General features: G+C 39.7%; 2 protein-coding genes across 4 annotated transcripts in view; one reads left to right on the top strand and one right to left on the bottom strand.

The window, feature by feature from the left end:
• Positions 1-1,645: 1,645 nt before the first annotated feature.
• LOC145479618 (glutathione hydrolase 1 proenzyme-like) lies at positions 1,646-19,469 on the top strand. Its single transcript, XM_081458026.1, has 16 exons — positions 1,646-1,963; positions 4,082-4,229; positions 5,843-5,987; positions 6,390-6,519; positions 7,169-7,236; positions 8,175-8,248; positions 8,721-8,803; positions 10,555-10,665; positions 11,331-11,418; positions 12,281-12,411; positions 14,279-14,358; positions 14,955-15,107; positions 15,276-15,396; positions 17,108-17,176; positions 17,894-18,062; positions 18,779-19,469. Exons 1-16 carry the CDS (start codon positions 1,880-1,882, stop codon positions 18,958-18,960), a joined length of 1,836 nt encoding a protein of 611 aa, XP_081314152.1. The 5' UTR covers positions 1,646-1,879; the 3' UTR covers positions 18,961-19,469.
• Positions 17,924-25,397, bottom strand: part of LOC145479619 (calcium/calmodulin-dependent protein kinase type II delta chain-like) — a 25,418-nt gene continuing 17,944 nt past the window's right edge. For 2 of the 3 annotated variants that reach the window (XR_014048438.1, XR_014048439.1), the window contains exons 18-19: positions 22,466-25,373; positions 17,924-18,005 (exon numbers count right to left, since the gene is read on the bottom strand). Coding sequence is in view for 1 of the 3 variants with exons in the window: in XM_081458027.1 (XP_081314153.1) it covers positions 25,262-25,373 (112 nt within the window). In the remaining 2 variants the exon portion in view is untranslated. Of the gene's footprint in view, positions 18,006-19,565; positions 25,374-25,397 lie in introns of those variants that run through there. The other variant, XM_081458027.1, reaches the window with a different exon arrangement.

Here is a 25,397-nt window from a genome sequence, read left to right as displayed (position 1 = left end):
CAACCGCACTCCCGAAACGGCTGGAAATCGAGTCTATACGCGGACAGACACATGAATTTATAATTTATGCAATGTGTCAACTAGCGAGAGCGGACAATTTGACAATTTGTTATTGCAAAAAACAAATTGATGTCAGTTTTTCATGGGTCTGTCCTGTTATTATGAATTTCATCATAATATTATCGAAGTAGTCTGCGAATCCACTTGGCTACTGCGCCTCGTGGATCCGCAGTTACTTAAACAATGTTATGACAAAATTCATGACCAATAACAGGACAGACGCGGGAAAAACTGACGTCAATTTGTTAAGTCGAATGTACGCCTTTCAATCTCGTTCCTCCAGCCTCCGTTGCCATGCCTCAAGTAATATCGTGGCAACTGAAGAATCTTTGTGTCGATTGAGCGATCTTGAATGTTCAGTGATCCCTGGATTACCAGCCTGCGAACGGGCTCCCAACGAGGGCGGAAAAAAAAATTCGGCGAGCGAAGTGAGCCGTTTAGCGCGAAATAAAGAATTCCGCGAGCGAAGCGGGTGGCGGAATCCGCGGGCGAAGCGTGGGAGGGGGGGGGGGGGGGGGCGAGCGAGGGAGGCGCCCATGCGCCCCCTCGTCAGCAGACCGCTCTAAGCTAGCCCGCTTGCACTCGGCTAGCTCACCGGAAGCCTGTTCGCGGGCTACTGGATCACTCCCTCTATAGCCTGTTTCTGGGCTCTCGGTAGCTGGGGACGAACGAAAAAATACAGGGCAAGAAAAAAAGAAGGAGGCCTTAGTCCTTCCGCGTTTTTTCTCTCGCTTGCCCTTTTTTTTTTTTGCTCGTCTCCAACTACCGAGCGCCTGGAACAGGCTACTTTCTCTACCATTTCCTTTGTTTTTGCGAAAAAAAAAAAAAAAAAGAAAAATATATCTAAGCTTACATATTAGACTTTGAAGTTTTTGCCCCACGCACCATCGAATTCTTCTCTTTTGAGCTCTTCGTTGAGTCACCTTCTGATGGTTTCATGACAATATTTGGAATAATCAACGCAACAGACTCACTTATATGCTCGGTTATTTGACTTATTTGTCCTTGGACATTAATGTTATCTGTTCCTCGAAGCTCGCAGTTTTCCGCGAGCTATTCGCTACACGGGACAGATAACGTCCGCGGACAAATATCTGAGCATTTGTCCACGCCAAATGGAGGCTATTGTCTATATATACCATGATGGCGCTTAGCCAATGAAAACTCTTGAATTGCATTATCCAATGATCAAATTTTTAATAAAATGGAATATTCCACGAGTCACTTGTATTTTCTCGGTGCTGCTATCGATTTGCTATCTTGACCGATAAATGGAATTTACTGTAGTCACTGCCGCAGTATGTGTATGGGTTTAGTATGCAATTAAAATTTTGGTCATAAAGATCAGCTCCGCGTGCGCAAAGAAACCACTATAGGCTGATTTAGCAAGAGAACGGGAACGTCACTTGGCGACTGCGCGCGAAGTACAAATACCCAAATATGGTCAGATGACGACTGCAGGGCGCGCGGAATAACCTAGATTCTGTTCTAATTTGACCATATTTGGGTATTTGTTCTGCGCGCGCCGTCGTCAAGTGACGTTCCCGTTCTCTTGCTAAATCAGCCTTATATGACTGTTGCAGCATCGTTCTCGCATCGCGCTTCGCGCTCGCTCTCGCCCTTCGCGCGCGCTCGTGTATCGCGCTAGTGCAATATCCAGGATGGGCAGAAGTTTTGTGACGTGGCTTTGATTGTTGTGAAAGGAGTCTGGGAACCACACTGCAGTTTATACCGAAGGAACAGACATATTTGTGTGATTAGAGGAAACAAAACTTTGCTGTGAATAAAGGGTCCTGCCATTGTGGACTGAGATAAAACAATGACCGTTGAAGCATTGACACAAGAGCTGAACAGTTTTACGGAGGACACAGTGAGTCTTATTAGGCATGATGGCGTAGAGCAGGTATGGTGACAACTTGCTTTGCTAAACTACCGTAAAATTTCAGCTCTGAAAATTGAGTCAAGATTTTTTCAGTGCAGGCATTGATTTGTGGAGAGGCTAATGGCTAGACTGTGTCCATTGTATATTGTATGTATGCATGGGAAGTATATAAATGTACTTACAAGTCGTGAAACTGGTACAGTATAAAAACCCGCGTACAGTTTTCGCAATTTAGGCCACGGGGAAGTCTCTTATTACGTACCTTCTTAATTTCTCTGAAGGAGTCGGAGATATAGATGTTGATTACCAGAGAAATGAATAAGTTTGCGTTTGGTCCTAAATATACAATATTTTCCCACAACTGTATTATGACAAGCCTAGCACAATTGATTACAGGATGAATATGGTGTAGTGTTGCCTCTATAACAATATGCGAGAGTTCATTGTATTTAAGCTTAACTGTAACCCACATACTATAAGAACCTGCTTGATCTTGCTTGGCTAAACAGGTTCTTATATTTTCGGGTTTTAAAATGGCAAATTTCTGCCAGCAGGTTCTTAAACCACTAGGTTCTTACCGACAAGTTTTTACTATAAAGTAGCAAAGGCTATGCAACTAAAAGTCAAACCACATCATGTGGACACCAAAAAGGTAGAGGTGAGTGTCTATATTATGGACAAAGGTGTCCACAAGAATGGGTTAGAGGTTCCATTATATGAAAAACTTTTGATTTTTCTGGGAACAAATAAACCTGTCTGTGATATGTGCATGTAGAGACCCTTTTTTCAGGACAAGGTGGTTTGATTATACAGTCAAACCTTGATTATCCGTACCTTGATTATGCGGATTTCTTGATTATCTGGACTTTTTCTCTAGTCCCAATTTTGTCATGAATATTTATTAGGCATGATCAAGATCCGTAGCAATGTTCTTTTTAAAACTATAGCATTGAAAAGTGCAGTCAAAAGTGAGTTTGTTTTGCTTTTAGAGAGCAAAAGCAGCGCTCGCACGAGTCGCAACTAATGAAGAACACTCGAATGAGTTCTGATTGGCTCAGAGTTGAGTGGTTCAAGATGTACAGTAGACCATATTGTTTTCCAAGCGATTTGTAAAAGTGTTGTTTCACAATTAAATGTTCCCTTATTTAAACAATTTTGTTCTTCATTAATATTCGTACTTTTGATTGTCCAGACCCTCGATTATCTGGACTATTTTGTTTAGTGCCAACGAGTCTGGATAATTGAGGTTTGACTGTATACAGTGTAATATTGGTGAAGCTAAGCTTTGTGTGTGAGCCATGTCTTTTGAAATCAAGTGTCAAGAGTCTTGGGATAATTTTCCTGTTCAAATTATGCCATTTGTTAAGTAGCAATTATGATTTTTTTTTTTTCATGTTCAGCAGTGAGTTGCCAGTTAGTGATACATGTATGTGGCTGGGAGAGTTCTGGGTTTTCCTCCATTTGTAAACTTTTTTTGCATAATGGCTAATTAAAATGCATTGGTTAAATTTGTTTGGTTGTATTCACATGTACAGTTCTGGAAGTTTACTGTTAATAAATTAGTTCGCAGTTGTGGTAAATCATAACTTTACATGTAGCTTTTTTTGTCTTTCTGTGGCAGTCACTCAAACATCTTGAGCAACCTGTATGTTACTTTGTTAACAGCATTTTAGATGTCAAAACCTTTTTGTGTGCTGGTTAGTGACTGGAGTAAGAAGCAATTTGTTCTTTTCTGAAGATCTCGTTGTGCTCTTTACGAGGAGAAATACAATTCCTAAGCTAACATATCATAAAGAATTTGTTATGTATGGTTGAAAGATCGTTTATGATCACGGTAATTGTCCTACTAGTAGGGTGAGAAAAAGAAAGCGTTCTGCAGTTTCGAGTAAACAAACTATGATGGCATGGTATGCGAAATGTAGAACCCCCTTTAAATAGACCCTAGATCTATTGAACTTTTTAACTCTTTCTACAGTACACAGACATCTCCTGCTTTCAAATTCTCTGAAACACTCTCACTGATAGCATGGATAGTAGAAGTAGTACTATCCATGTGGAAAGTTTTCTTCGCCAATAACTTTGCAATCAAATATGAAACGAGACCTTCAAATTAATTAATTCTTAAAAAATGTTCTTTAGACTGGGCCTCTAAGCAGTGGAAGCAGCTTGGGCAAAAAGCGCAACAGACAACGGGAGATACGTATGATCGTAGTAGCCTGCTTCATTTTTGGTATTGCGGTAACAACTGCTCTTATCATTGATGTCTTCACAGGCAGTCATCATACAGGTACTTGTTTCAAATTGGTTTGTCATGTTTATGTGTAGGGTCCACCTCTAGTAAGCTTCAGCCAGGCAGTACTTTTTGAAATCTGAAGCACGGCCAGCACAGGCCTTGAAGAGCTTTTAAGGTTAAAAATCTAATGTTTGGTTTTCTTGTTAGAAAGCCCTACACCTTGTACAGGTAACTTAGTTGATAAAAAAAATGAGTGAAATATACATGTAACTACAGTGTTTCAGCCAGGAAATTTTACTTGAGGGCCAAAGTGACCCCTGAAGACCTTTTTAGGGGCCAATATTTTAGGAAAGGGGCCAATAAATTGAAAGCTACAGAAGGAAAAAATGCATCAGGTACCAAGGAAAATAAAGCAGTTTATTAGGATCTATGATAAAATTTAATAAGTGCTTTTTGAAGTGTTTCTACTCAATTAAGTTTCTTTTGAATCAGATACTAGTATGAGGGATCCGTGCATTACAAGAGAACAATCCTTAGGCATACACAACGTAGTCAATGATCAAGGGTTTGCAATGCATTATAGGGCGATTTCATACACGGATCAATACTGCAGCAAAGCAAAAGGACGGATTGACTTCTTTTCTTATGTTGAATGTTTTAGAAGCAAAGATCTTTCAATATGATTTTCTACAAGGACAAAATGTGTGACAAAATAGCCATTATTGATCATCAACACAGAGAAATGTAGTCGCTATTACCTCCATTATGGCGACTAAACCAGGATTTTGGTCGCCAAGGATGAATTATTAGTTACATTGGTGACTGTATCAGTCGCAATTTTGAGTCTTGGGATGGCTTTTAAAATACTATGCCTGTGTTAAGCCTGAAGTCTTGTAAAAGGAAAGGGCCAAATTGGCCCTTTTCTCCTTTTTCAAGGGGCCATCTCTGATTGCAGTGCGGGATTCCCGCAATGGGGTGCTCTGGCGGAAACACTGTTAACTAGGGCAGTTACATGTACTGACATGAACTGTTAATCAGAAGATTGACTTGATGATACAGGACTTCTTATTGTTGGTAATAATGTTAAATAACCAACGGAGCTGTGCTCAAAGTAATCCTGCCTACAATAAGCTATAATTATTAATAGCTGTTATTGCAGCTATCAGCAGTTTGACAAACACATCAGGGCTGTCATTGCATTTTGAGTCACCTGTAGCCTTGTTCTCCACACCCGTAGCAAACTTGTTACTTTTTGGTTGAATTCTATCAGCAACAGACAATAATTTCACCCATAGCATCAAGGGAAAATCAAGCATACTCAGCTGTAACAGGTGTCACTGGTTATGGCCTGCAAATGAGGCGAAAGGGTCAATTCTGTTCTGTATTGACCTGTTCACCTCATTTGCATGCCTTTTTAAACAAGGAATATTTGACTGATGTGGACTCAACTGCAACAGCAGCTATTACAGCTGCTGAACTGTATTTTGTGTCTCCTGTAGAGTGTACATGTATGTTTTGAAACAAGTATTGAAACCCATTGGCTGATTGCAGTTGAATCAACTGTGCTGTACCCTCACCTGTTCTTTAGTGTATTTGTGCTATTTATATGTAACATTTAATACTCAGTTATAACTTATTATAAATGCATGTACACGAATTTTCAACAGGTCATGCGGCCGTGGTATCAGATGTCAAAGAATGTGCTGACGTGGGGTTGGATCTGATAAAGAAAGGCGGCTCTGCAGTTGATGCGGCTATAGGAGCCATGCTCTGTGTTGGAGTGATGAACCCAGAAAGTTCAGGAATAGGAGGGTATGTTTAGAACTTTCTTGCTACAAAGTATGATTGTGTGCAACATAGTGATTTACACAATGTATATACAATTTAACGAAGACTGTAATAGATTAAGATATGCTATGGTGAGGTACCGATGTGACTCTGGACATGACAGATTAGGCTGACAATGGTGGGTTTTTTCCCACTCAAACTTAAATGAGTAAGTACGGCAATGCTGTGTGCAGCCTTTATGTGCGATCACGGCCTGAAGATACACATGTACTTTACCTCATGGCAAGCTGTGACTCCCTTATATCAGAAGTAGGCGAAGGAATACATGTATTGTGTTCTAACAGCTTGGCCACACTCGGGCAGTTTGTTTGAAGGTTTATCTATTTTGGCTGTTCATTGAATTATGTCTGGTTATTTTGTTCACAGTGGTGGTTTCATGCTGACTGTAGCTCCACAAAAAGATGAAGAAGTAGCTGAGGTGATTGACTTCAGAGAGGTTGCTCCCTTAGCTGCCACTAGAGATATGTTTCGTGGCAATAAATCGCTTGCAAGATGGGTGAGAATTCAAAACTCTACATTCTCTGAGCACTACATCTAGACTACATTGTAAATTATATTGACTTTGCTGTGTAAATCAAACAGGTTTCACAATGCTCTTGGAATTGTCAATCCTAGCCTTTTCCTCAAATGCTTAGTCATTTGCTTGAAAAACATATTTATTGTAATTATAATAATAATTTCTTTATCTTAATTTAACATTTAACATCGCAAATGTTTTGAGTTGTTGGTTGTGGAAATTTTATATTTGTACCCAGGAAGAAAAAAGTCCAGGAAAACACTTTACACAAACACTCATCTGATGTCACAATGTTACTTAATGTGCAGTAACTTTAAACTTCCGAAAGTAACAATCCCTTGAAAGTAGCCCCCTGCAAGAGTAACTTAAAAAAATTTTGGACTGCTAATATATCCCGAAAGTAGCGAACCCCTGAAAGTAGAGAGCCCTCTGAAAGTAGCGAGTTGCTCAGGCAACAGTAGGACAGAACATTTGCTGGGGCATAACCTGCTATGATCTAATGTCACATCCAGGAGAAATATACTTGTAACAATACTCCTCACCTGAATTAATTAAGCACCAAGAGCTATTGACAGTACAAGCCAGAACTTTGGGCAGAATTAAGAATTTTTTTCTTTTTTTACGGTAGGGTGGTTTATCAGTAGCTGTCCCAGGTGAAATCAGAGGATTTGAGGTAGCTCACAAGAAACATGGAAGGTAAGTGTCAGTGATGAATTGCAGTGATTTGTTTAATATAATTTACTGAATTTACACAATCATGTAGTAGTAGATCTAAATACATTGCATGTCTACAAAGAACAGATAAGTACTATAAATTATCAACTTGAGTGCAATTCTGCTCGAAATCCAACTTAAAATCCATGTATTTACTCAAGACAAGGGTGATGTTTTCAAAGAAAAAAGGAGGAAAAGAAAGTTTAAAGAAAAAGAAAAGAAAGGATTTTTCCATCTTTAGAAATGGAGTACTTTTTGTGAAGTGATATTCAATAACATAAAGATATTAAAGGAGAAGGTCACTGCAAAAAGTTTAGTATCTAAATTTTGCCTTTGCCTATAGTAAGAAAACACCCAGCTTTTTCACTCACCAAAGGTTCAGCCTCTGAAGTGCCTGCTATACTGAAGAATTCGTCTCGAAAGAAGCGACTTTGGAGGCTGCTGTTTTGAAACTGTACTTGGCAGCTAAGCCGTGTTAATGTGATGTCATTCCATCTGACCTGAAAAAGGCAGGAAGGAGAAAAACCTGCAACTGACTTTGCATCCTTCCAAGCAGTTTTCCACTTCACTATCTTCCCTGCTGTCACTCTCGGAGTTTGGAGTGTGTTTGGCTCAAAATAATACTGCTCAAGGGCAGCCATAACCCAGAGTGGTAATTAAAAGGCTTGTCGGAAGCCATTTGAATCTCTCGGACGGAATTACGTCATGAAAACACTGTCTGGCTGCTGAGTACTGTTCAAAGTGGCGGCAACAATGTGGAATTTTGGGCTTCTTTGGAGACAAATTTCATAAGAAAAGCCTGCACTTTAGAGGAAACTTCGGTGAGTGGCTAAACTTAGTGCAAGGTTTTTATTAGCGTTGACCAAAAATATACGTTTTTTGGAGTGACCTTCTCCTTTAAATATTGTTGTAAATGTTAGGCTAAAGTGGGCAGAAGTAATTGCACCGGCTATCAAACTGGCAAGAGAAGGATTTAAGGTGACTCCACACACTGGTAAGTTCTGATGATAACTTAATATGTGCAACTTTGGACAATTTTGTCAATAATTTGTTACCTCAAAGGACTACTATATTCAGATATTCTATATGCATTATGCATGGTACATGTACATCATTAGCTTCAGAGAAGCTGTCTGCACAACAAAAGTAACCAAGAGTTACTGACATTGCTTGCAAAAAATTTTGGGCATTATTTAAATTTTCAGGTCTATGTTTTACTTCGGATTTTTTATTTCTGAACACTTTTTGTCTCATTTGAGACGAATATTGGAAAAAAAAATTTGAATTTTCACTTTGCGGAAACATAGCTTACTATAAGTAAATTTATGCCCCCAAAACAATGATAGTTTCTTTTATTATGTTAGTTTTCTTTTAGTGTTATTTATGATTAATTTTGAAAACTTGGCTTTTACATGTAAATTTGGTAGTGACATGGTACTGACATACTGTTGAATTTTAACTTGCAGGAAGAGTTCTGAAGAGCCTCTCAAATGATGTTATTAAGACTGAATTGGGGAAAATGATTGCTCCAAAGGGAGTTTTTCTGAAGGTTCTTGACTTTGCTTGCTTTTATTTGCAGCATAGTGCATTAAAAGTAAAATAAGTGGAAACCATTGTAAAACATTTCAAATGAAGAGTTTCAAAGAATCTAAACCTTCTTAGACTGAAACAAAGTTAAATTAGGACATGTTTAGTCTTGCACATTTACATGTATGCATGAAATTGCCTAGTTCTTTTACGGCTTTCTCCCAGGCCTTCAAGGTTGAGTGATTTTGGTGACATATCTGAAACGAATGGCCCGGTGTAGCCTAGACAATAACAGAATGTGCATACATTTGGAACAGCAGCAGAATGCTTGTTCTTGATTTTGGCTAAGTTTCAGGGATTTCAATTTCTGATCTTTCGTAAATTTTTATGTACAGCAGTAAACAGAAGGAGCTCATTTACTCGATGGATTTGCTATCCGGACTACTTCAATCATTCTCACCAAATAACTCAGTCGGAGAAGATGCTGATTTTTGCAACTTGTAGGAATGGGAAATTCCTACGAAATTCCTAATTAGCAAGTTTGAGCAATTTTGTACAGAAAAGCCAATTTCTTACATGTAAAACTTATGGCTAGAGCTATTATAATTATGCTTGTGCAAACTTTTTTATTCAACATAAACTTCAACTGGAAGTCTAAGCAACCAATTGTATCAAGTTTTGAATGCTAACAGGTTGTGGCCTAGCTATAAATTCTGTTTAACTACAGAATGTGTTTTTGTTCTGACACTGTTGAACTGAAAACTGGAAGAATATATCACTCTTATGCGAATTTGACTTTAAAGAAATCTGTTGAAATATCTGTGTTTCATGGAGTTAAGTTCTAACAGCATTTTTCATGATGAAATAATAATTGTGTCGCTGCTTTGCTATCTGAGTACAAAGTCCAAGGCTGGGATGATTTGACTTTTGGTTTCTTTTTATCTCCTTAAATTAAAGAGAATTCTGGAAAAGGTTGCTGTAGTCGTTGTCCAGTAAATAAACCTTTGGTTCAGTGGTTCGAACAGAAATGTATGTAAAAAAATTACATGCAAGGTTGAGTTTTATTTCATAAGGTAGTTGTAAAACTACCATAAAACTTGTTGGTTACAAGACAGTGCTGCAAGCGAATTCTTGCTTATTGCGTAGCGGTCAAACTATAGTTAAATAATTAACTTAGAAAGCTACTCTTGAAAGCGAAATTTAAGAAATATTGGTATATTTTCACTTTTTTTGATCAGGCGCTACGGTCACATGTAATAAAAACCTTCAAATACTTAGAAATATTTTGAGTAATCAGTATTTGCCTGTGGTTTGAAAGCAGCCATGCTTCTGACTTGTTAATGTCTGTTTGGATCCAAATGAGCCATTTAACTAGACCAGTTAATGTTAAAATAAAAGCAAAGAGTTTAAATTGCTTTCTTCTAGCAGTCACTGTCTCAGAAATGCCCAGAGAATTCCCTTCTGCGAGATGAAACTGGCCCAGTCAAAAATTGAGGCAAATTGTCTCAATTTTCCGGTTTTTGCCTAGGCCACACTTTTTGCCCCAGACCACGTGACCCGAAATGATTGACCGCGGCAAAATAGTAAAGCCTAGGAACTAGGCAATTCATGAAACAAAATTCAAACTTAATTTAAGCTCTCAAAAGTTTTGCAGAAGCATTACTGAATCTTAGAGTATTTGTGTTTTATATTTGATATTTATTGATTACTCTCCAGATAGTTATTAATATTGAATAACTAAGAACGTTTTAACTTCCTTACTCCAATTTGTAGGAAGGCGACAAAATGAGTAATCCAGCTCTGGCTGAAACATTGCAGCAGATTGCAGACAAAGGGGCTGATGTCTTGTATAGTGGACCCATAGCTGATGGCATTGTTGCTGCAGTATGCTCTATTCTTGTGCTTTCTCAATTAAGTGCTTTTGCAGAACTTTAATTACTAGTGAAAAAACTGTACATGTCATAAGTTTGAATTAGTTGATATTTTATATGCAGTTAAATGCAATTTAACAGAGTTAACAACAAGGAGCGCAAGTCTTGCTTCTGCAGTCAGCGGCGTTTAGATGTGCGCATGCGCCAGGATTCCACGTGCTCTTGGGCCACAAGGCATTCAAGTAGTTTTACATAGTCAACACGTTCCTCTAGCATCCGAGTCTCAAGTGCAGGGACTCTACTCAGAGGTTGTTTCCCCTCCCCTGTCCCTCCCTTTTCTTTCCACTGTTTTTTCAGTGTGATGGGTGCACGCTTTCTCCCTTCCGTGTGGGGGCTCATGGCTGGGTTGCCAGGATTTGCCAGCCATGCGAATGGTCTCCATCTAGGAGCTTGCTGCCTCCACTTCACGAAGTGAAGTGGAGATTGGGTGCCAGTGGAAGTGCAAAGTGGAGGTTGAGGCGAAGTGGAACTGCGAAACTTTGTGTTAAATGTAAACCAGTTTTAGTTTTATTTATTTCTTTTAGATACAAGGAAAAGTAAAAAAGTAAACCAAAAACAAAACATTAAATTTTTGTAAGTAATGCATTGCTAACTGTTTTTCTAACTTTTCTTGATTAGGTTAAAGCAGCAAATGGAATTGTAACAAATGAAGATTTGACCAAGTACAAACCAATTTCAAAACATGCCATTAATGCTACATACTTGGGTATGTAATTTCTGCCATGATAACGAAGTAACATAGACAGATAGGTAACTATAGTAGCTGGAAAAAACAGCCTAGGCTAGTACTTTGAAAATTATAGTTAAATTATTAAGTGGGCTCGCTCCCAATGTTTGGCTTCATAGCTCAATTGGTAGAGCATCGCACCGGTATTAATTATTAAGTGGCCTCGCTCCCAATGTGTAGCTTCATAGCTCAATTGGTAGAGCATCGCACCGGTATCACGGAGGTCACGGGTTCGAATCTCGTTGAAGCTCTGATTTTTTTCAGGCTTCTTCTTTTCAATTGCTTAAATTGGAAAATTTACTGCGATGATCATTCTTCACTTTCAGCTTTCATCCTTATTTTCATCGATCGAAGAGAGCGCATGGAAAACAGCGCATCTTAATAGAGACTGCCTAATACAGAAAAGACTAATTTTACAAAGAAAAGTTTATAAAGGAAAACAGGAACACTAAAAGGAACGTCAAAAATAGCAATATACACAGCAGAAAACTGTCACTCACCTTCGTACACTGCGACCAATGATGCAAGAGATAGAGTGCAAGATCAGACTGCGCATCTTAATTCTGCCATTCGCGCGTAACCACAATTCCTTGCGCCTTTGATCTTACCGCTGCACAATTCCTTGCGTTTCGCACAAACGTGTTCAAGGCCCCTACAATGTGATTTTTTCCCGGTTAGAGAGCTGCCTCGTTCGTTCGCTTCAGGCTCAGTCACTGCGGCCTCAATTACTTGATAAAGAGTGATAGTCTTGATCCATCGAAGCATAGCTGTTGGGAAAGTGCTGGAAACTGTTGCCAGTCACCTTAACAGAACTTTTCTTTCGTCTTTTTTTGTGTTTTAGGTTACCAAGTGATTACAACTCCTTTGCCTTCAGGTGGACCAGTGCTTGTTTCAATGTTGAATATTCTGGAAGGTTTTAACTTTACAGACAAAGACCAGGGGAAAAGCCTTACTTATCACTATATTTTAGAGGTGGGTAATCAGGGCTCCACAGTAACTTTTCAACTTACTAGCTAAGGGGCTAGTCACAACTTAGATATTACTAGCCAATTTTTTTTTTCACCAGCCAAGTATTGATGTTGGCTAGGCCCAACAACAGCAGAGTTACTAGCAAGACTTGAAAGCACAACCCAAGCGACTCACTTTAATACATAATGTTTGTCAAATCAAATCTCTCAGGCCGACAGATCACAAAGAAAGAAAAATCCGACCAGCGATTTTCCCGAAAAGACTTTCAGAACTCTGTTTTTCTCTCAGACTTCCTTGGAAAAATATCGAGACCCTCGAGACGTCACTGTAAAACCCCAGTGGGGGAGGCTACTTCCAGAAAAGTTGGGTGGGGGTGTGCGGCCCGCTTCCCAAAACCCGTAACCTATTTATGACCAAAATCTGAGATATTCTCTACCCTATTTATGACCTTACCAAATATTCGATACCGTATTTATGACCTGACCATTAAATCAAAACCCTGTTTCACACCTACGTTATAATTAGTTTCCTAGTTCAGACCAATGTTAAATTACCGTAAACATAATTTGGGAAGGGCTTTTGTTAATTTTTTTTTTCCGATAATGAGGAAAAAGTGGCTTCTTCTTTAAAACATACCCATATCAAGGCTAGAGTGCAAAAACCATACCCTATTTATGACCAAAATGGCCTAACTAGGCTAAAATCGATATCCCAATTATGATCAAAACGGCCGAAAAACCATACCCTTTGTGGCCGCACATAACTATACAGCCGATATAAGGGAGTGACCCCCCCCCCCCCCCCCCCCGCGGGCTGTAAGAACTGTCGAGACTTCTTCACAGACAGGCACCTTAGAAATGTTACAAAAGCAAAACAACTATCTGGAGAATACTGTAAACTGTCGTTGGCGAAATTCGACTGCTAAAAAACCGCTGATTTAAATGTGGAAGAAAATAAATCTTTCTCATCTAATTATTTCTGTAGTGGTAAGTTTTGTCATTATGCTTACGACGACAAATCACCCATGTGTCGTTGCGCTAAATCAAATGTTATCCCTTTACAGTTCCGCACTACTTTGCACATGATTTTTTCAGGAAGCTCTTGTTTTGTTCTACTCATTTCGTAACAAAAAAGAACGTCGATGTGTGCTTTCGGAAAAGGCTGTCTTGTTTGTCAAGTATTTGTTTCAACATAATAACATGTTCATTTGCCTGTTTATGTACCACACAGCGAGAAGTAGACAAACCTAAATTTGCATACGTGCTGAGCAGCACATGGCCAGTAACATGATACGTGCACAATGACATTCTGACCCTGTTTCTGAGAAAAAGTGTTTGTGTTTGTCTTCCCTGAGGAAGAAAGAAACTAGTTCGGCCGATTTCATTTTGTTTACTAGCCAAAGTGGCTAGTAGAAATTTCCTAGCCATTACTAAACTTCTACTAGTCTGTGACTGGTTGGCAATCGTTAGTGTCGAGCCTTGAATTAGATTCCACGCTGAAATAAATTCAGAATAACACCTAGCCACGATGTAAATTTTTTAGAATTCAACCAATCAAGAGTTACTGACTAGTGTTCGGACTGTGACGTCACCAGTCATTTCTTGTCAGAATTTCTTACAATATTTCACAAGATACTTGCACTCATTCTCCTTGCTTTCACTCTGTGACCCTCCCACCGTGTCTCTGAGAATTCTTTGTTGACTAATTGTGTTAGAAGAGCCCGCTTATTCAGTGGGTACTGTAGTTAGTCCGTCGCATTTTCTCTCAGGATTAACTGCTTTGATAGGGCCTCTTGCACCTGTAGCATAAATCTATGAATAGTTTTTTTTCTCTCTCTCTGTCAAACCTGAATTTCATTCTTTCTTCCCAGGCTATGAAATTTGCTTTTGCTCAGAGGTCCCTGCTTGAGGATAGTGATAACCTGAAGAACATCACAACGCAAATGTTAAGGTAACTGTGCATTCACTTGTTAATGGCTTATACAGACGCTATGACTTCCCGTTGCAGCTGGAAAACCGGGGGCAAATATAGATATCTGACCAGTCACCATGTTTATGTGAGGCTCTGACTACCTGTACCAGCTGAGAAACCGGGGGAAAAATATAGATATCTGACCAGTCACCATGTTTATGTGAGGCTCTGACTACTTGTACCAGCTGAGAAACCGGGGGAAAAATATAGATATCTGACCGGTCACCACGTTTACGTGGCACACGTATGAAAATGATGTTTGAAAAAAATCCACCAATTTTGTCCATTCTGCAAGGATTCTCCGTTAGCAATGGTGGCCGCTATAAACCATGCACAGTGTTTTGTTTTACCACCACTTGTCTTATGATGACAAGTCTAAAAAAAGATACAACTAAATAAAACTAAAAAAAAAAATAGTGGCGGAGGGGAGGGTAAGTGAACGGAATGATTTCTACGTTGAATAACAAATCATGTACCAAAGAGAGAAACCTGCATCGTTACTATGGATAACTTATCAAAGATTTCTTGGTCTTGAAGGCAATATCAAAGAAATCATGTCCACTGTTTTCTTTCAGCAAGGAACATGCAAAAACTCTCAGAAAGAAAATCTCTCCTGACAAAACTTTTGAGCCATCTTACTACGGACCTTATCTGAGCCAAGCGGAGTCTCATGGCACTGCGCATGTGTCAGTTATTGGGCCTGATGGTGAACTTGTAAGCGTCACCAGGTAAGAGTCAGTTTTGTTTAACTTAGTCTATCAAGTACCCTTCTTTTATCGCGAACAAAATTACCTTCGAGTTACAAAAGCCTCAAGATCTCGCGGTCATCTCATGCAATGATTTCTAAAGTTTGTTGATGAAACCTCATCGTTATTGTGTGCACTTTTCTCCTCTAGCACAATCAATGAGTACTTTGGCTCAGGAATCATGACAAAGAATGGGATTATTTTAAACAATGAAATGGCAGACTTTTCTATTCCTGGAGTCACGACGATTGATGGAGCTGGGCTGCCAATGGTAAGTAGAAAAATTCAGCCTTTTAATAGTTTATGAAACCATTGCAAAGAGTTGCATGATTCGATTGTGTTGGAAATAATGAGTCCACCGCTAGATGCATTTTGTTCTTCGCTAGTTTGCGTATTTTCAGCTGTTACTGTCTGCTTTGCCGTGTTCTCTTGTAGCACACTTCAATAAGTGTGAGGGGTATAGTAAATACCCATTCGCCAGGTCAAAATTTAAATTCTCTGCTCCTGAATATTTTGATACATTTTCCATTTTTCGAGGAAGAATGTGGTTCTGACCCATGTTGGCCTTCATTTTCACGAACACCAGCGCACTGATGAATATAACCGAATAAGCGAGAAAAGATTAGAAGCAAAAAACAGTGTTCAACATAGCTCTGTTTAGTGGACTTTGTTTTGCCCGTCTCTGGACTAGACATATTATATATTTCATGAACTTGAGCAGATTTTAATCTCTCCCAGTCCCCCTTGCATCTTATCTTCCATTCTTTTTCGTTTCCTTCTCTGGCTGATACTCAATTGATTCATTATTCCACTTCCATTTGGTACTGTTGATCTTAATACAATGTAATTTCCTTAATGAAACATGAAAACGTTTCCTTTCTGAACTAAATTAGCCCTCTTAAGCTTTGAAGTGATGATGGTAGGACAATTTTTTCCTTCAATATGTGATCAGTGATCTATGTTTAGCTCTCCGTTAGTGATTCTTTAGCAATCCCAGTAGTTTCAATTATGGAGCTGGGGAAAGTTTTATCTACCTCCATGATCAAGTCAGTTTTAGTTTGCACGTTGATGTTCTGTACCTTTCTAGGCGAAACAGCCCAGAGTAATGCTCTCTTCCTTTGAGCAATGAATTTTAGACTACTTTGCATATAATGGGGGTTATTTTTCGATGATACAAACGAACTGCTTAAGGTTACTTCAAACCTTCGCGGGGCTATATTGATCGATTTTTTTTTTGGTCAAGAAAATTAATGTCCGCGAAGCATACTGTGAACGCTAGGGGTTCTGTTGTTTCATTGGCTCGCAGATTTCAAGTTGACACATTCCTCTGTGAAGGCGTGATACGTTTACAAATCTTTAGAAGGCGAAAGCTCGCACTCGTTTTTCGAGAGAATCCCTTCTCTTTAAATGAATTAATAGGGTATACAGATTTGACGGATTTTTCATGAAATTTGGTCAGAACATTCACTGGTAGATATGGAACAAAAGCGTGTCGGCGAATTCCTATATTTTAAATACTTTCCTCGTGGCGGCCTTTAACGTAACAGGTTACGCGAATTTTTCGATAGTCGAACTTGACAGATCTATAAAAAGATAACCAATAGAAATAAAAGAAAATGCTGACACGTTTTTGTAGATTGAGGCCTTGTGATAAACACTGCACAGTTATTTTGCATGAACGATCGCATTTCATACCCGATTAATTCGCTGGAACGTCAGTCGGTCATTTTGGAGTTGACGGCCTCTTCCGCCTTTGGAAAGCAAAATCCAAAACAAAACATAATTTTATCGAATTCTACATTTTATAACCTTTCTGTTGATATATAGTTTGTGGGGGTTTCCTTGAAAACTGCGCGCGTACGAATTTTTTTCTGGAGGACTCCCGCGAAGGTTTGAAGTAACCTTAATCGAGGAAAATCGAATCTCTTTTTTTCGTTTGTTTATTAAATTTAATGATTTCTTCTCTTTATTTTGATTTGCAGGCTAATTTTATAGCGCCAGGAAAGCGTCCTCTGTCTTCATGTGTACCAACTGTTGTGCTTCATGAAGAGGTAACAGTGTTGATACCGTCCTCATAGGCTAGTTATGCAGCACTCTCTCAAATGTCACCCCAGCGGGCAATATTTACGCAACTGTTGCCCGCTCTCCCTCTAACCAGAGGTTACTTTGCCTTTTTCTTACCTTATTACTTTGAACTAAACTCAAGCAAAATAACAAAAGCCGGACTTCGTCTCGGGAAAACAATGCTGACTGTTTCCCAAGGGACAAGTAAGTTAGTGTATAATATCCCGCGAGTCTGTGTACACAGTGGCCAACTTGCCGCCAGTACAATCAGTGTGACGTTCGCGTAGCGCCCGATGGGAAGGTTTCGTGTGATGTGATGGAGTAAACAACGGTTTTTCTGTACTCTGATTGGCTGTATTTTCTATAGAAGCATGATATGAAAAGAAATCATCGATTGCGTAGCCCAAAGATCGTTAATTTTATCCAGATTCAGGGTCAATCAGGGGTTACGATTTGGGTTTAGGCTTTTTATGAATAATGTTATTCCAGAGCACGCTGTTAACAGGAACAACCTTCCATGGGTTCTCCATTTGAAGTATTTGTGAAAACAATTTTCATCACGGAGCAGCGACTGTTGGTGAAACCTTCCCATACTCCCCGTGCCAAGAGCGCGCTTCATAGAGCAATTACAGTTGGGCGGATGCATATATATATAACAATGACACTTACTTTTCTTTCTCTCTTCTTATGTTTTTTTTTTTCAGAAGCGTTGTTGGTTCCGTATGTCACTGGGAGCAGCTGGTGGCGACCACATAACACCAGCTGTAGCTGAAGTTATAGTCAATCATCTTGCGTTCAACGACTCGTTGAGTCAATCTATAGAAAAACCAAGAGTATATTATGCAATAAGAAGTGGCATTCCAGAAATTGAAGGTATGTTGCTTCTTGCTTGTAGTCCGTTTTTGAAGGTGCCGAACTCAGTTTGACAAAAGATTTTATTGATTTAGGAGAGACGTTCACGTATGAGCAAGGAAAAAGGGATTGGGGGTAAAAGAAGTTGAAATATGGGAAAAATCCCCCATGAAACGTTGGTGGGTGTAGGCATGCAATCAGTATGGTTTTGGATTCGGGTGTTCAACACTACAATGTAAAACTGCGAAGAAGCGGTAGCCTAGTGACAAGTAAACGCGTTGGACTACGGATCGAGCGGCTTGGGTTCGAGTCCTTTTGTGTGGTGTCCTTGGGTAAGACACTGTACTTACCTCTCTCTATTAAACTACGCAGTTAAATCCTGGGCGTAACCCTGTGATGGACCAGCATCTCATCTAAGGGGGTGAGGAGGAGGAGGGGGGGGGGGGGGTAATGTTGCTTCATTTGTTGATAACCGCTGGCGTTGTAGGCCACTAGGCTCGAAAAGGCTGCAGTGTTAGAGCAGTTTTCAATTGAGTGTCGTAAAACCAAAACCAAACCAAGCCTCTTACCAATTTGACTACTTGGCCAGATCTCAAACCGTTATAAAATTAAAATTACAAAACCAAATAGTTGCCTGATTACTTTCGAAACTCAATTGAAAACCGCTCCCTCGTTGACAAATAGTGCCATGCGTTCAACATCACAAGAATTTGACATTGACACATGCTTATTTTCAGCTGATAAGTTTCAAGACAGTGAAACCGCAAGGAGTATAGTGAATGATCTTCGAAACAAAGGTCACAAGATAACGGAACACGCTGGGCTAGCGGATGTGAATGGATTATCGTATTTTAAAGAACAAGTCACGGCTCACGGGGACAGTAGAAGAGGAGGAGGTCAAGGAAGTGCTCAGTTTTAACGCTCGACCAGTAAAATATGAATTTGTGCCGATGACGCCCAGTGATGTCACGAATGCAATCTCAAGCAGTTATTTATCTTGTACTAAATTTCATGGATGGGTTTTTGGAAACTGGGACTCATAATCAACTTTGTAGGTCCAGGGATAACCATGTAAATATTGAGAACCAATTCCATAGCCATGGCTATTGCTATATAAATCCAGCTACTGTCCAGTAATTTCTCACACTGGACGCCAAATGGTGTGTTTTTACTGTACAAATTGGGAAATACTAACTAAATTAGAAATTTCTTAATTGCAAGTTATTTGTCAAACTCAGAACAAACGCTGTAGAACTGCGAATAACGAGAACTGAACCGGCTCGGTCCCAGGCCGCCTGGTTGAAACCTATTCGTTCCCACTTGTACTCTACAAACTAATGTAAATAAAATGTTTACACAAACAGCAAATGTGATTGGCGCGCTTTTTAAGTTATAACGGGCTTTTTAATAAAAGGGTGGTACTTTGAATGCGTGTAGATCGTCCTTTTAAGTAAATTTATTAATTTCGGTTTGTTCGCTATAACCACCGCACGCAGTGCAGTTACCGAGCGTCATCTCGCTCTCATTGATGCTTTCAGTAACGCATCAGTCAATTTGAGCTGTGCCCAACCCCTCGGTCAACAGCCGGGCGTTTGGCAATTTGGTGTTCTTGGAGACCAGCATGTCCAAAGAGAGTAGTATTTTGAAAATTTCTGTCCTGGGATTTCTTGTTCATTCCGTTATACTTCCTAGCTTTCGTACGGATTTTGCAATACATGAAATTGCCATCTCTGTTATACACCAGCCAAGTGTACTTTTTCGGGCACGGCTCGAAAAGTTTTCATCGTTTGGAACTGGAAGGAGTTACCTCTGTTGTCGATTGTGTCAAATGTGTACCAATTCCTGTTATAAAACAGGATAACCCACCCCCATGGGTATTTAAAAATTGAACTACCCATCCATTACTATTCGAGGGGTGAAAAACTGATGATTCACCCCTCTCTGCTGCGGCCCACCCTTCCCAGCTACTTTTTGACCAGTCTCTTATGACTCAATCCCAGAATGTGACACATCTTTCATTATTACCCGGGAACAGGGCATTTGACACTTTACTCTCACAGAGCCTCCCTCCACCCAGGTGTATAGATGGGTACCGGCAAATTTCATGCAGGGGGTGACCCTGCGATGGACTAGCATCCCATCCAAGGAGGAGTAGAAATACTCTTAGTCGCTTCATGGGCGTCTTCATGCTACAGAAACGCCGGCCTCGTGGGCCACTAGGCTCGTATGCAGACATAAGCGTTACCTTTATCCGGTTACGTTCACCTAGAAATTCAAATTATAACCTGGAAAATGAGCTCCTAAATTTCTGACGCAAAATTCGGACGAAAAATAAATGGCCAACAAATACCCCTGATGGGGCTGGCTGAGCTGGGGGTGGATAGGCGTCGTGGACTGGACAAAGAGGCCAGACAAAGAGCCATTGTTAATGAACAGGTTCCCGGCCGCAGGACTTGAAGCCTATCAGAAGAGAGTCGTTTTTTCCGACAACAGTGATTATGCCATGACTTCAGTCCTGATATAAGGGGCCTTGAGATAGGGAATCCGTAAAAACCCCCAATAAATTTTATATTTGTGATTTTTCAGCCAGAATTGCTGGGTATGTTGCGAATATAATAAGGGAGAGCTTCGCTCTCAACTTTTCCTTGTGACCTTACACTATTTCAAAGTTGATTTTGGTCCGAATTTTGTGGTTAACGTGCTAATTTATGATAAGTAAGTTAATTGAAATAGAAAACATGTACCGTGTAGTACCGTGTTTCTATCGAGTTTTAGTATAAATCTACTTACGGTCTATCATGAATTCCGTTCTCCGATTGGCTACGCCGACTCACCATCTATTCTGTTGAAGTATAAATCTACCAGCGTTCTATCACGAATGCTGCTCTCTGATTGGCTACGCTACTCACTATCGATTTAAACAATACAGCGTTTCTGTCGAGGAACTATCGGCTGATAGTTGCCCCGCGGAAATTTGATGTTCTTAAAACAAATATTTGCCCTCGAAGCTTCGCTTCTCGGGCAAATATTCTTCCGTACGCCAGTTCAAAAATCATATTGAATTTTTTTCAACTTTTTTAGATGAAAGCCGTAAAAGCCAAATGTAAAATTTGAAAATTAAAACAAACAAAAACCTTCTTAATACAAATTCAATTGTTTATTTTCTATAAGCCCGCTTGTTTACGGACGAGTACTATCCATATATTATTTGCCTCGGACGGGCATTATGGGCTGATATTAGGGAGCTTAAGCAAACCACGACGACGACGGCAACGAGAACGTCACGAAACAAAAGGTTTAATGAGCAAAACAATAGCTGTGCACGTGCGTTATAAATCTCTGTACATTTCTTTGCCGTCCTCTTGAAGACAACGTGAAATGACCACGTTCTGCGTCGTCTACGGAACGTGGACGACAACGGCTAATTTTTCGTATTTCCATTTGGAATTGAACGCCTTCGTTGTATATTTAGCTTAAGCACGTTTTTAGAGACATTGACGTACCGAAAAGATCTAGACAATGGTGAATTTCGCTTGTAAAATATTAGTTCATTTTTTGCTAGGCGTCGTTCTCGGCATCGCCCTCGGCGGCGTCGTCGTCGTTACTTAAGCTCTCTAGTGTCTCTCTGCGGACGAACACTATCGCGTCACGTGATCAGTTTAAACCAATAAGAATCGAAGAAAATTTAGTGGTGAACTATAATCTGTGATAGATAGAGAGTAGCGTGGCAGTGTGCCCTTGTTAACAAAATGACCGCAGCTTTTTGGCGTTTTCGAAGTGTCTGTGAAGAGGACTTAGAACGACTAGTAGATTTATACTAAAACAATTAGATTATAGTTGATTCGGGCTGCGCCCTCGTAACTATCACGCGAATCGCGAGCTCATAATCTAATTGTTTATTAGTAGAATGCAAATGCTGTAATCTGATATGGCTGAGTCATTGTACACTATCAGCCGTAAGTGTGCATTGGCTTGGTGTGGTCGACAAAATTGCAACGTTTCCTCATTTCTCCGAAGTTTTGAAAGAACATTTAGTAAGAAATGGATAATCAAATTCCTAAGAAGGCTAAAAGGAGGAGATTTACGGTTTCTTGAATTAAAAAAGCTCCCAATTTTACCACTAAGAAATTGAATTATTCGGTAATATTTTATATTTTATAGCACATTAGAAAATAGCCCAAAGAAAATACGCGCGCCGATTGGTTGAAAATAGTATTTTGTCTTGAGTCATTTGCAAGCACCAAGACATCGAGAGCTCCGCAAGGCGTCGCACTAGTTTGCTGAAGAGGTAGGTAGACGACAATAGAAACAAATCGTTTGGAATAAATGGCCACAGATGTGACGAGTTTTGGTTAAAACTTCGCCACCAGTCTACGGGTCGGTGACCGAGGAGGTGGAGGGAAAAAGAACAAGAAATAACCAACCTTTTGTACTTAACTTTGACACGCGCCTCTTTTTCATTGGACAGGAGACTTCCATTGTTGCCAGATTGGAGCACAACCCGCAAACTGATAAGACACAGGAAATGCCTGGCGATAAAATGACATTATGATTTCGGTTATCTGCATAATGTTTGTTTTTCTATTTAACAATTAGAAAACAGCCCGCGCTGATTGGTTGAAAATCGTGTCTATTTAACAACTAGATTATTCGCTCTCGATTTCTATGAGGTGATAGTTGATTCGGCCTTCGGCCTCATCAACTATCACTTCATGAAATATAAAATATTACCGCCTGTTTTAGACGAAAATATAATTTTATGAAAGCCTATTTCATAGCTTTTCAAACGGTGTATAGTTTTCCATTCAACTGTGAATATTTGTTGAGAAAATGAATTAACAAAACAAATATAGGCAGTTCTGACTTTTTGTGACTGAAAAGAAGTCAGTTTAGCTTCAGGGCAGTTTAGCTTAAGCGGGATTTCTCGTTATGCACCGCAAGAAATTCAAGTAAATGTTTTACTGACCAAGAACACTGAATACTAGACTAACTTTTTTTTTTGCGTGTCACTGGATCTCGACTGCGTCCCGCCTCGTACCCGCAAAACAAGAGCTTGGTGACTATCCAGTCATTTCGATCAGCGAATAACGGCCACAAGTTTACCACTTATCTTACATATTGAAACACAAGCAAATCCACGGCCATGTTTATTCACTTTTGAGCAAAGAAATGTTTATCTTACAGTCTGTACTATTTGTTACTAGCACCCTCGACCGCTTACTATTCTTGTCAGTAAAAGCAGAAGACAAAACCAGCCTTTACCTACATTACCCAGCAATGTTCAATTCCTTTCATAGGTTTCCGCTACTACATTAAAAGTTAGAAGAATTTGGCCTTGGGCACGAAATGTTTCCTTGAAAAAAGCGGTCTCCATTGCTCTAGAAAAACAAATTCAACCTAAGCTTGTGTCTATTGCTCTGGTGATACATCTATTTCTCCGTCACCATGGCAATGCCACAGTAGAGACACGTGCGTAGCATTCACTGTTCACGTGCACTGGATTAACGAAGATCACCAAGTCCCCATCCACAATACTCCGGAGAAATGTGAAAACACAGCTTTCTTTCTCCGGTTAGGCCTACCGTCCACACGAATCCGTCACGAAAACGGAGTTTTTCGAAAACGATCTACAAACCGAAGGAAATTGAAAACGCGGGCATTTCGTTTACGCGTGGACGAAAAACATTTTGAAAACGGAGCTTTTCGAAAACGATCAACAAACCGAAGGAAATTGAAAACGCGGACATTTCGTTTTCGTGTGGACGAAAAACACTTTGAAAACGGAGCTTTTCGAAAACAATGAGGTCACGATAATCATGTGATTTCTCTGAGCGAATTTTCATCAAATCCAAATCCAAAATGACCGCCGATTGATGCGTTTTTAAATTCTTCTGGCGAAGTGTGGAAGGAAAACATTTGATGCGTTTTCAGAGTGAAACCTCCGTTTTCAAATTCCTCCAGCGTAGTGTGGACGGCGCCTGATAGTTTAAACCATCCAATCGTTAATTACATTTGCAAAGATCGCGTTCGAATTCTCAGTAACATGCAGTATAATACCCTTAAAAACCTTTGTTCCATGAGTAACAAATTTGATCACCTGGCTTCCAAACCTTTCTCAGAAGTGATTACTTCCTCGGAACTGTTTATTTTTTTTTTTTACCCCCTAGCTAATGCTACTCGTGCTATTACATCCACCATTACCTACTAGAGAGTTGTAAAAACACACTAAAAACACTAAAACCGCTAGTAGAGTGGTTTTCAATTGAGTGTGGTAAAACCAAAACCAAAGTAATTACTCTAGCCAATCACAGAGGACACAGACAATACAATGAACCAATCAAAGCTCGAAGTAATTACAGGTAGCTGACGCAAAGTGCGGGAAAATACATGCGAACGCGTTACAATTGGTTTTGGTTGTACTTCTGATTGGATCAAAAAGTGGCGCGAGTTTTTAAGCCAATTGTGAGGCGTAGAAAGTGCAAAACCAATTACTTTTCGACTCTCAAATGAAAACCACTCTATTATCAATAACTTTGATGAACTCAAGTCATTCACAAGCTAGCATAATTTACAAATTGTTTCCTCAATCTTGCTACAACCCCCCCGGGAAGAAATTCAAAAATTAAAAGAAATTCCTATTTCCTAGTGATAAAATTAGATTAAAAATAATACTAGAATTTGTTGCATCGTGACCCATACCATCAATACCTCTTAGGAGTAAAGCGTTACAATATTACACATGTAGCAAATTTCAAAATTACCTACAACGAGCTACTGACAATAATATGTGCATTGAAAATAAATTAATAAATATCCTCCATAGGCGAGGATTCCGCCCCGTTGTTTTTCCTTTTTGATGTCCTTTGGTAAGAAAATGGCGACTATACATCAGAATTAAAAACAACTATATTGTTAACGAGATATTTACAGCCTTGAATTCAATTCACATTCTCGCATCACCAAGACACGAATATTTCCTTGCAATATTTGTTGCAATAACACTCAGGACCTACACATCTTGACCCGTTATCAATAATTAAACAATATTTCCTGTGATAAACAATATTTCCTTGTGTGAATGAGGTTCATTTCCAGTAACCGTCATGTATTTAGCTCTCCACATAGTCACGTGCCATTCCGTCCTCGTTCCAGGCTATTCTCATGAAAAGTAGTCTTTGCCAAATGAAGTGACGTCAGCGCCTACTGGGAGTGACGCATTCTTAACTGATCGTACTGCCTCCTGATCGGTGAAAATGTACGTTGACCCAGTGTCCAGACTTTTTGTGCCAGACACGTGTTTCCTCTGATTGACTTGTCAAGGCAGCACCAGCACTACAAAGCAAAGCGAAAAATAAC

Source organism: Orbicella franksi, chromosome 2 (assembly GCF_964199315.1).
Source record: "Orbicella franksi chromosome 2, jaOrbFran1.1, whole genome shotgun sequence".
NCBI lineage: Eukaryota > Metazoa > Cnidaria > Anthozoa > Scleractinia > Merulinidae > Orbicella > Orbicella franksi.
Note: the sequence above shows the minus strand (reverse complement) of the source record. Positions and strands in the feature narration are given on the sequence as shown.